Consider the following 16996-nt stretch of genomic DNA (forward strand, 5'->3'; position numbering starts at 1 on the left):
AATCACAGCAGACAGACAGAGGATAGCGCGTGTGAGAGGGAACAGCTGCGGCATGAGACGACAACAAGGGCTGTCACGGTGAAGCAGAATATTTGGGGAAGCCTCAAGTAACAGTTTGTTATCAGATGAATACAACGATCTATGGCAGACGTAGAACTAGTTTTGGAGCCCAAAGTCAATGTGAATAGGAATCCAGCAGGAAGCTTGGAGGCGGTTCCACTTGAGTAATGGGGAGCAGCAGTCTGACAACTTAGCTGCCAGCCCCTCCCCCTGTCCCCCGGAGCAGGGAGAGAGGCGGGTGGAGAGCTGTGATCAGAGGGGCAGGGCACGCCCCCTGCCCCTACAGGGAACAGACCACCCTCTCGTCCAGAGGACCACCTCCTGGGAGTGACCATGGGAGTGGGTGACTCTCCCACAGGGAGACACGATAGGCCCTGGGTCCAGGCTGTGTGTTGGGTCCATGGAGCAGGGGCCTGGAGCTCTGAATGGGGAGGTCAAGACTCCCAGCTGCCCCAGGGAGTGTGGGACAGACGGCCAGGGAGCTGTGCTTCTACCAAGAAACTGCTCCCTCTCTCTACCCCCCTGCGCTCTGCAGCAGCACCAGGACCTCTATCCTTATTCAGAGGTGTTGGTGCTGACAAGGCTCCATTTCTTAGGGTCACAAATAGTCAGGACAGTATCACCTGTCAGGCTGGATGGTGAACTATGGGTGTCAGGCATCCACGTTGACTCCCTGGGGCTCCCAGCTGCTGTCTGAGGGGAGAAACCCAGGACAGGGAGCACTAGGAGCCTCTGAAGCAGGAGCACGGGTGCTCCCTGCTGCCTTGTTGGGTGGTGGCATCAGTGAACAGAAGGGGGAGGGGAGGAACAGCCCCGCTGCAGGATTGAGGGGGAGCATGGTCTTCCTAACTCCCCTAATTGGCTGCGGGGATGCCCAGGCTATCACCAAGGAAGGGGCTGGGCTGAGTGTCCTAAAGCCCCCTGCTAGTTGTCCCAGGGTAGATTGTTGGGTACATATTTACATTAGATTCAATAAAGAAGTGAAGGGATAAGCTCAGAGAGTTTGTCTAGTCCACATACCTTCACCAATTGATGTTGAACTGGGACCCATACTGTGCTTCAAAGACTCCCAGTTCATGACTCTGCCCACCGTGTTACAGAAACTTCAAGTTTAGTGTCTTGCCCCACTGTGGGCCATTAGATTTTTGGTGGCAAACAAGATGCCTTATTCATCTCTGCATCTTACACTTGTAGTGTGTGGTTCATGATGTGCTTCAAAGAAGGGTTGGATAAAATGCTGGGTGAAAGAATGAATTAGCTGAATAAAGAATGAATTCCTCAAACCAAACCCAGTGCCTCCCCTCAAGTCTTCTTGTCCAGCCCTCAGGACACTGGGATCTCTCTGGTCACCCTCCGTCACGTGGCTGTGTGCTTCTGGCCCAGTCTCTGCAGGACATCCTTCACGTCCTTGTTTCTTAGACTGGAGATGAGGGGATTCAGCATTGGGATGACCAGGGTGTAGAAGACAGAGACCACGTTGCCCTGCTCCACGGACTCCACAGCTCCCAGATGGGCATACATGACAAAAAGGGTCCCATAAAAGAGGGACATGGCTGTCATGTGGGATCCACAGGTGGAGAAGAGCTTGTGTCTCCCTCCTCCTGAGCACATCCTCAGGATGGTCACTGTGATGTAGCCATAGGAGACGAGGACCACGAGTGTGGTGCCCACAATGATGAGGCCACACATAGCAAACAAGACCAGCTCATTGACGGCCGTGCTGGCACAAGTGAGCTGGAGCAGGGGGATCACATCACAGAAGAAGTGGTTGATGTGGTTGGAGCTGCAGAACAGGAGGCTGAATGTGAGGATCGTCTGCATCCCAGAGTTGAGGCAGCCCCCACAGTGGGTGCCCAGCACCGGGCAGGCACAGACCAAGGGGCGCATGGAGATGGGGTAGCTCAGGGGGCTGCAGATGGCCACGAAGTGGTCATAGGCCATCACAGCCAAGAGGAGAGTCTCAGTCGTACCCATCATGGAGAAGAAGAACTGGGTGGCACATCCTGCCGGGATCCAGCCCCGGCTGATCCAGAGATTTTGAAGCGGGGACGGCGTCAGCGAGGATCAGAATACAATAGCTTCAATTAGATATTAATTAGAGATATAAAGAGTAATAGAATGAGGATAGCTCAGTAGGAAAATTCAGTGGAGAAAAGAGGCTGAGTAGCTTGGTTTACGCGGGAGACCAATAAAACTTCAAGACAAGAAGCTTGCACCACTTACATAGGCTGCAGGCGTCCTTCCGTCCTCCCAAAGGAGAGGAGACACTGAGGCCTCCCCGGCCGGATCTTAGAAGCCCAGGCATAATTAGTAAGCATGGCAGGTTCCGCACTCCAGATGGAGACTCAGCCAGAGTTTGAGAGAGAGAGAGACATGGGGAGACCAGTCTTTCAAGGAACTGATCCCAATTCTTTATTTTCCATGGTCTACTTTTATACACTGAGATGTTATGCAAAAGTCATGCGGGGTCAGCAGTCCTGACTTTTATCAAAGTTAGGTGCTTCATACAAATGTATACAGAGGTCTTAGGGGTGTTACATAATCTTCTGGCCAGGGGGTCCTGCTGACAATTTATGACCCTCTCCTTGTGACAGCGGTCAGTCAACCAGGACACTTATTTCTACAGGGGTGATTATTCTTAAAACAGATGCCACCCAAATAAAGTTACATTCCTATAGGGTGAGGGTGTAGTGGGTTTTAGTTAAGGAAAGAATTTACTTAGCCTAAGGTCTAACGTGATTAATATCAAAGGTTAATACTTATTTCTTCTATATATTCATTAATGTGTGTAAGGGCAGGGGATGTGGAGACTTAGCAACAAACATTGGCTCAACAAATGAAAAGCCCTTCACCAATACAATTTCTAATCAGCCCACTATACTTATACTAATGGTTTTCTAATTTTTCTAAGGAACCTGTTTTTAGAAGGTTTAAAGCATCTCGTGCCTCTCATGATTGGGAGGCTGTGAGCAATCACATGTGGCCAGACAAGCCTGTCAGGCAGGCTAGAGAACCTTCAGAAGACTTTGTAGGTTAAAACAGCCCTATGACGCCCAGGAATTATTATTAACTGGAGCTCTAAGTTAACTCCTTCTCCGAAAGAGGTGGTGGGGGACAGCCCCCTGTAAAGTCAGAGGTGTAGGTGAGAGCACAAAGTAGTAAAGTAGGCAGGCTCTGGTTAGGGGGGTAGATGCTTGAGGATTTCCAGGGGGACTCCTGAGGCTCAATCCCGCCTTTGCGTATGTTGAGCCTCCTTCCTCATGACCTTTGCCATGGGCGGAGTGCCTCACGCTGGCCCCCAACAACATCCCTTAAAGGTGATGACCTTGGAGGAGGACAGGAAGTTGACCAGGGCCTTGGGGGCGATGACAGATGAGTAGCACAGGTCCAGGAAGGAGAGGTTCTTGAGGAAGAAGTACATTGGGGCGTGTAGATGGGCATCCAGAGTGATGACCACGATCATGGTGAGGTTCCCCAGGACGGCCACCACATACAGGGCCAGGAACAGAACAAAGAGCAGGGCCTGGGTCTGTGGGCCACCCTCAAATCCCTCCAGCATGAACTCCTGCAGAGGCATCTCTGAGAGGTTTCCATTTCTGTGGGATGCCATGGCCCTGAGCTGGGGGACATGTGGCAGAGAGCAGGCGGGAGGCAGGGAGAGGGAAGAGGTGAGGGTCACAAGGTCATTCTCTCTTGGAGCACAGGGACCCTTCAGTGCCCAGTCCTCCAGGCGAGCTCAGATTGACCTGAAAAGGCAACATTTTCTCCGATTGGCTAATTCACAAATTTGCAGGGAGCACTCAGCCTGTGGGGACTCTGAACAGTCACTGTAGGATGGGGTGGGGTGCCAGGAGGGTTGCAGGGCTGAGTCTAGAGTGCAGAAATGGTGCCACAGCCGCCTGTCTTCCCAGCGACGCTGCCAGCTTTCTGCTCTTCACTCATGTATCTAATCCTGTGCATTCTGCCCCTTTGTGTACTCTTCATTAATCTCAGAAAAGTTTCCTGGGTGTCTCTGCCCACCACGTCTTGGACAGGCCAGGAGCAGGGCAGGGGCCAGGTCTCCCTGGGCTAATGTTGGTGTTTCCTGTTTCTCTCCCCTGCACGCCTAGATTCCCATCTCAGCATCACTGCCTCTGAGCCTGGACTGGGGCATTATCTGCGAGACGAGTCCAGGGCTGGCCAGGCAGGAGGGTGTCCCCAATTCCCCTGCTGAGAGCAGACCTGAGTGCTTACTGTATGCATGGCCCTGCCCCCTTACCCACATGGTCTCCTCCCACTCCTGTAGCCCTGAGGGTGGCTGCCCTGACCTTACCTTGTCCAGGTGAGGGCTGTGATTGCCCAGCCAGGAACTGCTCTCCCAGGGCCTCCTGAGCTCTTGACCCAGGTCTGTGCTGATGATAATCAGTCAGCACCAGGTCCCCTGTCTACTGCCCTTTCAGCTCTGCCTTCCTGTATAGTGAAGGGAGAATGAGGGGGTGCCAAGGAGGGTACCCAGGGTCTCAGAGAGCCTCAGACTGGTGCCCCAGATTCTGGAGTGGGAACTACTGGATCTTGGAGGAAGCTCATCTGCTCTTCCATGCCCTGCCCACACCTCTGGGTCACTCAGCGGGGCAAGGTGTTCTCTACCTGCAGGTCTGGGACTCAAGGCCTCTGATGGCCAATTAGGTGAGGCTTGGGCTCTGAGTGCACTGGGAGCCAACCCCCCAGTCCCAGGAGCTGCAGTCCCAAGGCCAATCTTCCCCTGACCCCTCTCGACCCAAGGCAGGACAGACAGGAAGCCTAAAGTCTTCAGCAAGCAGTAGGGGGCCAACAGGAGAGGAACACAGACAAGTTAGAGGGACCCAGTGCCCCTCGTTGGATGAGTCTCCCCAGGGGGCAGGTGTGACCTCCTGGCCCTCAGCCTTCACTCCTGCCCATCCTTGGAGGTTGTCAGTGTCAGGAAAGGGGGCAGGTGGGCAATCTGTGCCCAGACCAGCACACGGCCCTCTCTACTCCAGACTTAGAGACTCTGCCTCCACAAGCCTGAATTGTGGGCACATCCTTACCCCCTTGAATAATGGGAACGTGGAAATGGACTCTGAATCCCCTCTGTTGTTTTTGTTGCTGCTGGCATGTCTAAAATTCTCCTTGTGTGTGTGTGTGTGTGTGTGTGAAATTTCAGAATAAACACATGCTTGATGAAATTCAAGAATTAAGATGTGATATAGTACAATGGGGACTTCCCAGGTGGCGCTAGTGGTAATGAACCCACCTGTCAATGTAGGACACGCGAGTTCCATCCCTGGGTCAGGAAGATCCCCTGGAGAAAGAAATGGCAACCCACTCCACTATTCCTGTCTGGAAAATCCCACGGACAGAGGAGCCTGGTGGCTAGAGTCCACGGGGCCGCAGAGTCAGACATGACCGAGCAGTTGAGCGCACAACGGTACCATGGAAATGCGTTTTCCTTTGGCCCCAGTAAAGCCTCGCCTCTCTTAGCAGTTGGGGGTGTCTGCCCAAGGTGTGTCTGCACACGTGAAGCCTTTCTTTTGGGATCTTTGTGTGAATCGGGTCATGCTGTCCTTAGCTCGCGGTTGGGGCCTTCACTTAACAGACAGCATAGCAAGGACGTCTTCCCGGGTCGGTTCTGAACGTCTCCGCGGTGTTCCCCTGTGTGGGCGCAGCCAGCGTCACGGGTTTCCTAACCCTAACTCCCTCACTCTCCTTCCTCTCACAAACCACAACTCAACCTACGTTCATTCTGGGCTCCTGCTAATATTTCTGTGGGCTAAGGTCCTACAACCACAACAGGGGTCATTACAGCATAGACAGCTTGCTTTGTCTTTATTTTTTTATTAATACAGTCTATTTCCTCCAGAAATGTACAACTTATTTTCTTCCAATGGCTCACAAAGATTTGAATTCCCTTCCCCTCACCACGGCTCATCGTCATCCACCCTGACATTTACACACTTAGCAGGCAGGTAGTGCCTATGAACGTGCTGGTCGCTCAGTCGTGTCTGACTCTGTGCGACCCCATGGATGGTAGACCACCAGGCTCCTCTGTCCATAGGATTTTCCAGGCAAGAATACTGGAGTGGGTTGCCATTTTCTTCTCCAGGGGTTTTCCCGACCCAGGGACTGAACCTGGGTCTCCTGCATTGCAGACAGATTCTTTACCGTCTGAGCCATCAGGGAAGCCCAGGCCTCTATTTCCTTGTGAGGCTGCATATTTTTTCACGTATTAATATTTGTTGACCATTGGCATTTCTGGGACTGGTTTCCTTAAAATGGTGCCCTGGGTCCTTGCTGCCCAGCTTTCAAGAGACCTGTGGGTTGGACTAGGCACCCCCATGAATTCTGTTACATCTGGAGGAGGGCACTGCGGGTGGCTGAGCCACACCTGAGGCGGGGGGTCCCTGCCCCAGACTGAGAGCCCCATCTTTGTCAGTAATTGATAAAACAAGACAAAGTTAGTAGTTATATATTATAAATGATTTAAAATATCAGCCAAGCATACTTTCTTGGTGTAAATAGAACATGACATTCAGAAACTGCAGAATATAAATTCCCTTGAAGAACATGGAACATCACTGTGGCAAGGTGAACAGTATCACCCCCTCTCTCCTCCCCCCAAAAACGATGTCTACTTGGAACTTCAGAAAGAAAGTGAAAGTCGCTCAGTCATGTCCAACTCTTTGCAATCCCATGGACTGTACCCCTCCAGGCTCCTCTGTCCATGGGATTCTCCAGGACAGAATACTGGAGTGGGTAGCCAGTCCCTTTTCCAGGGGATCTTCCCAACGCAGGAACTGAACCCAGATTTCCTGCATTGCAGGCAGATTATTTCCCATCTGAGCCACCAGGGAAGCCCTCAAATACTGGAGTGGCTAGACTATCCCTTCTCCAGGGGATCTTCCCAACCCAGAAGTTGAACTGGAGTCTCCTGCCTTGTAGGCATATTCTTTACCAGCTGAGCTACCAGGGAAGCCCAAAGGGCATGTTGCTTCCCCATCAGGGAATTAAACCCCAGTCTGTCACATGACAGGCAGGGATACTCAACCACTATACTAAGAGGATGGCAAAGTTGCTCAATTGTGTTCAACTGTTTGTGACCCCGTGAACTATATAGTCCATGGAATTCTCCAGACCAGAATATTGGAGTTGGTAGCCTTTCCCATCTCCAGGGGATCTTCCCAACCCAGGGATCGAACCCAGGTCTCCTGCATTGCGGTGGATTCTTTACCATCTGAGCCAGCACGGAAGCCCAAGAATACTGGAGTGGGTAGCCTATCTCTTCTCCAGGAGATCTTCCTGACCCAGGAATCAAACCAGGGTCCCCTCTTTTGCAGGTGGATTCTTCACCAGCTGAAATACCAGAGAAGTCCTGGTAACTCAGACTATTACCCTATTTGGAAATAGGGTCTTTCTAAATGAATTAGTTAGGAAGAGGCCATACTGGATTAGAAGGACCCTAAATCCAAAAGACTTCCCTGGTGGCTCAGACTGTAAAGAATTTCATAATATGTTGAGAATTTTGGCATCTATGCTCATTAGAGATAATAGTTGGTAGTTTTTCTTTCCTGTTGTGACCTTTTCTGGCTTCTGTATCGGGGTACTGCTGGACTTGAACGAGTTTGAGAGTGTTCCCTCTTCAACACTTTGAAGTTGCTTGAGAAGTATTGGCATTGATAACTCTTTGGTGTTTTGTAGAATTCACCATGAAACCATCTGGCCTGTGGCTTTTCTTTCTTAGAAGGTTCTTCATTACTGATTCAATCTTCTTATCCATTTTTGAACTTTTTAGATTTTCTGTTTTTCCTAATTCAGTCTTTGGAAGCCACATGATTGTGAACTTGCCCAATTTCTTGCAGGCTGTCAGTTTTATTGGCTTATAACAGGTCCTAGTAATCTCTTAAAATATTTTGCATATTTTGTGTTGGTTGTAGCTTCTCCTGTTTCATGCTGCTGCTGCTGCTGCTAAGTCGCTTCAGTCATGTCTGACTCTGTGCGACCCCATAGTCAGAAGCCCACCAGGCTCCCCTGTCCCTGGAATTCTCCAGGCAAGAACACTGGAGTGGGTTGCCATTTTCTTCTCCAATGCATGAAAGTGAAAAGTGAAAGTGAAGTTGCTCAGCCGTGTCCGACTCTTAGCGACCACATGGACTGCAGCCTACCAGGCTCCTCCATTCATGGGATTTTCCAGGCAAGAGTACTGGAGTGGGGTGCCATTGCCTTCTCCGTGTTTATTTGGGGTTTCTCTTTTTTCTTAATGTATCTGGCTAAAGGCTTATCAATTTAGTTTATCTTTTCAAAGAACCAATTATGATTTCATTGATCTTTTCTAGTTTTTTTCTTTTAGTCTGATTTATTTATTTCTGGCCTGATATTTTAAAAAGATTTCTTTGATGTGGACCACTTTTAAAGTCTGTATTGAATTTGTTACAACATTACTTCTGTTTTATGGTTTTTGTTTTTGTTTTGTTTTGGCCCCAAGGCATGTGGGATCTTAGCTCCCCAACCAGGAATCAAATTTGCACCCTATGCATTGGAAGATGAACTCTTGACCACTGGACTTCCAAGGAAGTCCCTGGTCTGACTTTTATTATTTTGTTTCTTCTAGTAAATTTGGATTTTGTTTATTCTCTTTTTCTATTTTCTTTTGGTGTAAAGTTGGATTGTTTTTTGGATATTTTTCTTATTTTATGAATTAGTTTGTATTGCTATAAACTTCACTCTTAGAACTGTTTTAGCTGTATCACCTAGATTTTCAATTGATGTGTTTTTCTTTTCATTTGACTCCAGGTATTTTAAAAATGTCTTCTTTGATTAATTCAGTGATCTATAGGTAATTTAAGTGAAAGTGAAGTCACTCAGTTGTGTCTGACTCTTTGCGACCCTGTGGCCTGTAGCCTACCAGGCTCCTCGGTCCATGGGATTCTCCAGGCAAGAATACTGGAGTGGGTTGCCATTTCCTTCTCCAGGGGATCTTCCTGAACCAAGGATTGAACCTGGGTCTCCCGCATTGCAGGCAGATGCTTTAACCTCTGAGCCACCAGGAAAGCCCATAGGTGGTTTAGGAACATATTGTTTAAGTCTCTGTGTTTGTCGGGTGTGTGGCAGTTTTATTTTTTTGCAGTTGGTTTCTAGTTTCATACCTGTGTGGTCAGAATAAAGGTGTGTTATGATTTCAATATTCTTGAAGTTATTGAGACTTATTTAGTGGCCTTGCATGTGATCTGTCCTAGAGAATATTCCACACGCACTTTGAAGAATGTGTATTCTGCTGTTTGGGGATAAAATATTCTATATATAGCAATTCATTCTATCTGATATAATAGGTCATTTAAAAGCACTGTTTCCTTACTGATTTTCTGTGACATTAAAATAAAAAAACAGCAATGTGATAACTACTTCACAAGTATTAGAATGGCTACTCTTAAAAACAAACAAAGAAAAGAGGATAGGCTGACTAGGAAGTGGAGAAATTGAAAGATTTTTGCTCTGTTGATGGGAATGTAAATTGATACAACTACTATGGAAAGTACTTTGGAGATTTTCTCCCAGATTAAAAAACCATTTACTATATGATCCAGTAATTGCATGTATGAACTTAGAAAGCAGTATCTATAAGAGATATTTGGACAACAATAGCAGCCTTCACAGCAGGTGAAAGGTAGAAGTAACCTAGGTGTTGAATAGATAAACAAAATGATAGATGAATAGATAAGCAAAATGTGGTGTATATACATGATGGAATGTTATTCAACCTTTAAAAATGAAAATATGTTCATTTTCATGAACAATATGAATGAACCTTGAAAAAATTATGCCAAGTGAAATAACCAGAGAGAAAAAGGCATATTCTGTGTTTTACTTACCTGTGGAATTGAAAGTAGCCACTTTCATGGAGATAGAAAGTAAAGGTTGGCTATCAGTGGTGGAGGTGAGGGGAAAATAAGGAGTTGTTGCTGAAGGGGTATGCAGTTCAGTTTTGCAGGATGAAATTTTCTGGAGATCTGTTACACAACAAGGTGAATATATTGAGCAATACTAAACTGTACACTTATGATGGTTAGATGGTTGGAAGGCATCAGTGGCTCAATGGACATGAGTTTGGGCCAACTCAGGGAGACAGTGAAGGACAGGGAAGTCTGAAGTCTGGTGTGCTGCAGTTCACAGGGTCACAAAGAGTCAGACATGACTTAGCAGCTGAACATCAACAACAAGCTGTACACTTATAATTGGTTACAACAGAAATGTTATTTTAAACACAATAAAAATCGTTAATCTTTTAAAAAAAGTAAGGAAACAGAATTAAAACTACAACATGGTCTTCAAACTTAAGATGTTTATTCTACACTTAATTAAGATAACTAGAGCTATGTCAGGTGTATTTCAGAGTACAATGGCTAGTTAGCACTGAACTCAAATTATAATCAGCCAGGAGATATGTGCTGAAAACCTGCAATGTGGTACAGGATGCAATGAATGTATAGCATGCTGCTAAGTCACTTTAGTCGTGTCCGACTCTGTGGGACCCCATAGATGGCAGCCCACCAGGCTCCGCCATCCCTGGGATTCTCTAGGCAAGAAGACTGGAGTGGGTTGCCATTTCCTTCTCCATGTATAGCATGAACAAACCTAATAAACTACTTCTAAAATTGTAAAGAGGTGTTCACTACAATCTGAAATCTGGGTAACAGACAAATGGAGATGTGCAGGGTTTTTACAAGTCATGTTTTCCAGACTATTGGAGAATTTCTACTCCATTGACTATCTGATGAACTTCCTAAATTTATTCCAAAGTCAGAATTAATGCTCTTCTACTAGAACCACTAATCCCTTATCATATATATAATTAAATTTACATATCGATGATAATGTACTATTCTGTAAGAGAAAAAATGTGTTTCCTCATTTTGGATTCAGATTCTATGTGCTGTTCTTAGTCATGTCCGAATCTCTGTGACCCCATGGACTGTAGCCCACCAGGCTTCTCTATCCTTGGGATTTCCCAGGCAAGAATACTGGAGTGGGTTGCCATGCCCTCCTCCAGGGGATCTTCTCAACCCAGGGATCAAACCCAGGTCTCCCTCATTGCAGGCAGATCATTTACTCTCTGAGGCCCAAGGGAAGTCCAAGAATATCGAAGCTGGTAACTTATCCCTTCTCCAGGGGATCTTCCTGACTCAGGAATTGAACTAGGGTCTCCTGCATTGCAGGCAGATTCTTTCCCAGCTGAGTCACCAGGGAAGGCCCTAAGATATTATAAGTTGAAGAATTAAGATTAAGATATTATAAATCCTGGAATATCCTTTTGAAAATCCACAGAATGAAGAATAAGAGAGAGAGAAGGGAGAAGAAGGAGGAGAAGGAGAAAGGAAAAAAAAAGGAGAAGGAGGAAGAGAAATGTAAGAAGAGAAAGAAGGAGGAAGAGAAAGACTAGGAAGAAGAGGAGGAGGACCAGAGGAGAATGAGGGGCAGAATTTGGAAGATGGAACAGTCGTGTAGCATGAGAAGATACCAAGGCATGCCAGACGTGGAGCAGAACATCATGGGAACTTCTCAAAGAAAGAAATTCATTATATTAGACAAATACAGTAATATATGTCAGCATGCTCAGAGATGAGACAAATGGGGACAACAATCAAGCAGAGACCTTGGAGTAGCTTCCTACTGAGTAACTGTGAGCAGCAACCAGATAAGTTAGCTGTCAGTCTCTCCCCACAGTCCTCCCGAGCAGGCAGAAAAGGAGATGGAGAGTTGTGGTTAGAGAGGCAGGACACATCCCTACTGACCATCCAGGGTAGAGACCACCCCTGTGTCCACAGGGCCACCTCCTCATGGTGACCATGGGAGTGGATGACCCCATCAAAGGGAGGCATATTGAGGCCACTGGGATCTGAATCCAGGCAGCGTGTTGGGTCCATGGAGCATGAGGGTGGAGCTCTGAATGGGCAGGTCAAGACAGAGGGTCCAGGATCTCCCAGGGAGTGTGGGACAGAGAGCAAGGAGCTGTGCTCTCTGCCAAGAAAGGGCATCTTCTCTCTCCATATCCTGTCTCTAGGGCAGCCATCAGAACCTTCAGAGATGTTTGAGCCAATAAAGCACCATTTTCTGTGATCAGAAGTAGTCTGGTTGTGTGGTAGAAAGTCGCTGGATCTTTGGGTATGAGACATCCACATTGACTCCCTGGGGCTCCCAGCTGCTGTCTGAGGCGAGAAACCCTGGACAGGGAGCACTAGGAGCATCTGAAACAGGAGCACAGGTGCTCCCTGCTGCCTTGTTGGGTGGCAGCATCAGTGAACAGAAGGGGGAGGGGAGGAACAGCCCCACTCAGGATTGAGGGGAAGCATGGTCTTTGTAACTCCCGCTAGTTGGCTGTGGTGACCCAGGCTATCACCAAGAAAGGGGCAAGGCTGAGTGTCCTCAGGTTCCCCTTCTAGGTGGTTCAGGGGAGATTACCAACCTCATAATTACAGTAGATTTAGGGAAGGAGGGATAGGAATGGCTGAGAGTTTATCTACTTACATACCTTCACTGGAAGTTGTTAAACTTGGGACATAAATTCTGTTTCAATATTCTGTTCACTGCTCTAACAGTTGTGTTATTCAAACTTCAAGATTAGGGTCTTGCCCCATCATTCACCATCATTTTTCTGGTGCCTTATCTGATCTCTTCATCTCACACTTGCATGGGGGGCCCATGATGTGCTTCCACAGTGTTGAATGAAATGAATGAAAGAATCACTTGGATGAATGAAGAACGAATACTTCCAACCAAACCTCTGTCTCCCCCAGAGCCCTCATGTCCAGCCCTCAGGACATTCTGTCTCTTCAGTCACCCTCCTTCACGTGGCTATGTGCTTTTGGATCAGTCTCCACAGGGCATCCTTCACGTCCTTGTTTCTCAGGCTGTAGATGAGGGGGTTGAGCATCGGGATGACCAGGGTGTAGAAGACAGAGACCACCTTGCCCTGCTCCATGGACTCCACAGCTCCCGGCTGGGCATACATGACAAAGACAGTCCTATAAAAGAGGGACATGGCTGTCATGTGGGAGCCACAGATGGAGAGGAGCTTGTGTCTCCCTCCTCCTGAGTGCATCCTCAGGATGGTCACTGTGATGTAACCATAGGAGGTGAAGACCACAAGTGTGGTGCCCATGATGATGAGGCCACAGAGACCAAACATGACAAGCTTGTTGATGGCTGTGTTGGCACAAGTGAGCTGTAGCAGGGGAATCACATCACAGAAGAAGTGGTCGATGTGGTTGGAACTGCAGAATGGGAGGCTGAATGTGAAGTTGATCTGCAGGATGGAATTGAAGCAACCTCCACAGTAGGAGCCCAGCACCAGGTAGGCACAGACCGAGGGGCGCATGGAGATGGGGTAACGCAGGGGGTTGCAGATGGCCATGAAGCGGTCATAGGCCATCACAGCCAAGAGGAATGCCTCAGTGGTGCCCATCATGGAGAAGAAGAAGAACTGGGTGGCACATCCCTTAAAGGTAATGACCTTGGAGGAGGATAGGAAGTTGACCAGGGCCTTGGGGCTGATGACAGATGAGTAGCACAGGTCCAGGAAGGAGAGGTTCTTGAGGAAGAAGTACATTGGGGAGTGCAGATGGGCATCCAGGGTGATGACCACGATCATGGTGAGGTTCCCTAGGACGGCCATGAAGTACAGGGCCAGGAACACTGCAAAGAGCAGGGCATGGTTCTGCGGACCACCATCAAATCCCTCGAACACAAACTCCTGCAGAAGCATCTCTGAGAGGTTTCCACTTTTGGGGGGTTGCATGGCCCTGCACTGGGGGACTTGGGGCAGAGAGCAGAGAATAAGTGGGAGACAGCAAGGGGAAGTCAGTCTAAGTCAGATCATTTTCTCTTGGATAACAGGGGCCCTTCAGCACCTTACTGTTCACTGACTAAGAGACCACCGGCTGCACAGTTCTCCTCCAGATGAGCTCAGGTCGACCTCAAATGTAAACATTTCCTCTGATGTACTAATTCCTAAGAATGCTTGAAACACTCACTCTATGAGATGGCTCCAGGGGTCCTGCTGAGCTGAGAGTCTCCAGCGTAAGGATGGCTTCCATCTCCCTGTCCTTGTTTTGCAGGACATGCTCTCCCTTCCGATGGGGATGGTCCTGAGTGGTGCCATTCCTGCACCTGCTCAAGTATCCAATCCTGCACCTTCCACCCCTATTTTACTCATTTTTAATTTTAGAAATCATTAAGCACCTGATGCTATCAGGAACGGACCCAGTGATGGTTCTAACTCCAGGCCAGTGTGGGAGCAGATCAGGGACCAGCCTTCACCAGGCTAAAGTGAAACTATGTCTGTCTCTCCTGCAGACCCCGAGACCCATCTCAGCATCTTTATCTCTAATAAGACTGTGATGGCAACCAACAACAGAGTCCTCCACATCCTTGAGAATCTAAGGGTTCTTTCTTGCAAAGCCCAGATGTTAGGCAGTTCATGGGCAGGGGAGAGCCCAGCTGCATGGTCTGAGAACAGCAGGACAGGGGCTGTGACACATTCAGGACATGGCATTTCCTCCCCCATCGTTACTTTTGTGCTCCTGGCTCCTCTGCACACCCCATGGGGTGATTGCTTGGGAGCCACCAATATGGTCACATCTGCTCAATGACTGGGCCCTCCTGCTGGGTGCTGCTTCCTGTCCCTGTCACAGCCCAGACCTCCCTTGTCTGCCTTGAGCAGGGCTGACCACCACACTTTCATCGGACATGGGGACCAGCTGCGTGATGGCCATGAGTGGTTGAGGGGAATCCTGCCCAAAGATGGAGGAATGAAAAAGGAAGTTGGACGCTGAGCCATCATGCTTCCTTGGAAGGCAAGCAGATTAGTCAGTGGGTGGAAGTCTATTTCAGAGCAGATTCCACATTTTGTAAAGGTCAGATCTGCAGTATCATGGAGCTGGCTCTCTTTGGATGGAGTGAGTTCCCTGGCAGTGGGGATATACAGGCAGAGGTTGGGTGGTCAGTGGTATCTGTGGAGGAGAGATTACCCCAAGCTCCCCTAAGCAGGGGAGGTAGTCTCTTAGAAGGTAGTCTGAGAGGATCCATACTTCCCCAAAAAAGGACAGGTTGATTACAGTGAAGGCTGTCCAGTTTCCCTCTCCTGGGAGACTTGACTCCAACCATCACATGAATGAGATGGGACAGTATGACTTGGGATATCTAGGCAGGTTCACGGTAATATTGGTTTGGAGCCAGTGCTAAAAGTGGAGTTGGTCACTGCTGTACACTCCATGGCTGCCCACCCCTTTGCTACCAGCCCTGACCTGTGCACACACTCACATTCACCAAGGCCAAGGTTTTGCTTCCATCTCTGCCCACACCTTGCTCATACATACAGCAGAGCCGCTGTGACCAGAGTGACTGTCTTCTCCCCACCACCCCATGCTGGCTGTCTTGCTCCTGTGTCCACTAGTTTTCCCAGCTTCCTGTTTCTGTTATGTTTCCCAAGACCATTCATCCACCTCAGTGGCCTTAGGTCATCAAAACAGTGACCCTTAGGATGCCTGGGGAAGCACATGAGCAGAGATCGACATCTTCATCTGGGAAGTCAAGCTCTTGGTCTTTTAAAAAAACAAACTCACACATTCCTTTGGTTGTTGAGATAACTCAGTGTGACTGTAGTGCTGGCCTCAGTAAACCTGCCTGTGAGTTGAGCCTGATAAATGCCTTAATGGGGGAAGCAGAAGAATCCAGTGTTGTCTACAAGCCTCTGTTTTTAAAGACTGTTCTGCATCTATTCCTTGTAAACTGTAGCTTATCAAGTGTGGTCTGAGGTCTGATAGCAAGAGCATCACCTAAAGCTGGCCAGAAATGCAAGATCTCAGGCCACTGAATTTAAACCTATGGTGATGCAAGACCCCCTAATTATTTCTACTGTTGTTAAAGTCCAGAACTTCTGCCTTGACTGGCCCTGCCCAGTCCATGGGGCTATAGGTGGTGATGTGTCCAGGTCCAGGCTCCCAGGACTCACCTGTCAGTGATGCTGACCACAATCTGTTGAGTGGTGATCACACTGCTCCTGTGATGTCAGGAGGGACATGACCCACCCAGGACCCTGTGCTCCCGGGGAGGACTCCTGACCCAGGTCTGTGCTGATGGTAACGATGTGCTGAGCACCCTCCTCCACCGTGTTTAGTTCTGGCCTCCTGTGCAGGGAAATGAGAGTGGGGAGGGTGCAGAAGAGAGCACCTGGGTCACAGTGATAGGCAGGCCATGTGCTCCAAGTGCCGCAGGAAGTGCTTGGCTCTTGGTACCAGGGGAAGACGGGCTCAACTCACCTGTTACTCTGTCTTGCCCCCTCAGCTGGATAGTATTCATGGCACCTGCATCCTTGGTCCCTCTGCTGGGGAAGATGCTCTCCACTGGGCACAGCTGGGACTCTCATCCTCAATTGGCCAATTAGGTGAGACTTGGCCTGGGAGTGCACTGGGACTCCCAATTCCCTGGATCCCAGGAAGATGCAGTCCTGTGGCTAAATTTCCTCTGATACATCTCTGTCCAAACCAGGAAGGGCATGAAGCCAGAAATCCCCGTGGGAGCACTGTGGTCCACCAGACAAGAAGCAAGTCGTTTTAGAAGGACCAGTGGCCATCTTGGAATGGTCTTCTCAGGACTACAGGTGTGGCTTCCTGGCCTGCAGTCCTTCCTCCTCTGTTTCATCCTTGTATGTTGGTGTGATAAAGAGCAATGGGCAAGACTCTGTGTCTGCAGAAGCTGCAAAATGCTTTCTCATTTATAATGTGGCCCTTCCCTCAATGCAGGTTGAGTAAGCATATCTATTAAAACAAGATATTTTAATCCTGGACAGAAACCCCAAAACAAAGTATAAACGTGATATATGGTTAATATTAAAATATAGGAAGTGTGAAAGTAAAAAGTTGGAAAATATAGTATCATAAATATCCTGAAA

At 48.4% G+C, this 16996-nt stretch overlaps 1 protein-coding gene and 2 pseudogenes across 1 annotated transcript; all 3 read right to left on the minus strand.

Moving 5' to 3' along the window:
* Positions 1417 to 2124, minus strand: OR9S40CP (olfactory receptor family 9 subfamily S member 40C, pseudogene; annotated as a pseudogene).
* On the minus strand, positions 3362 to 3670 carry OR9S40BP (olfactory receptor family 9 subfamily S member 40B, pseudogene; annotated as a pseudogene).
* Positions 12893 to 13843, minus strand: OR9S37 (olfactory receptor family 9 subfamily S member 37). Its single transcript, NM_001390623.1, has one exon. The coding sequence runs from the start codon at positions 13841 to 13843 to the stop codon at positions 12893 to 12895; it is 951 nt and encodes a 316-aa protein (NP_001377552.1).
* Between the last annotated feature and the right edge of the window lie 3153 nt (positions 13844 to 16996).

The sequence above is a fragment of the Bos taurus genome, chromosome 3 (assembly GCF_002263795.3).
Source record: "Bos taurus isolate L1 Dominette 01449 registration number 42190680 breed Hereford chromosome 3, ARS-UCD2.0, whole genome shotgun sequence".
NCBI classification, from domain to species: domain Eukaryota; kingdom Metazoa; phylum Chordata; class Mammalia; order Artiodactyla; family Bovidae; genus Bos; species Bos taurus.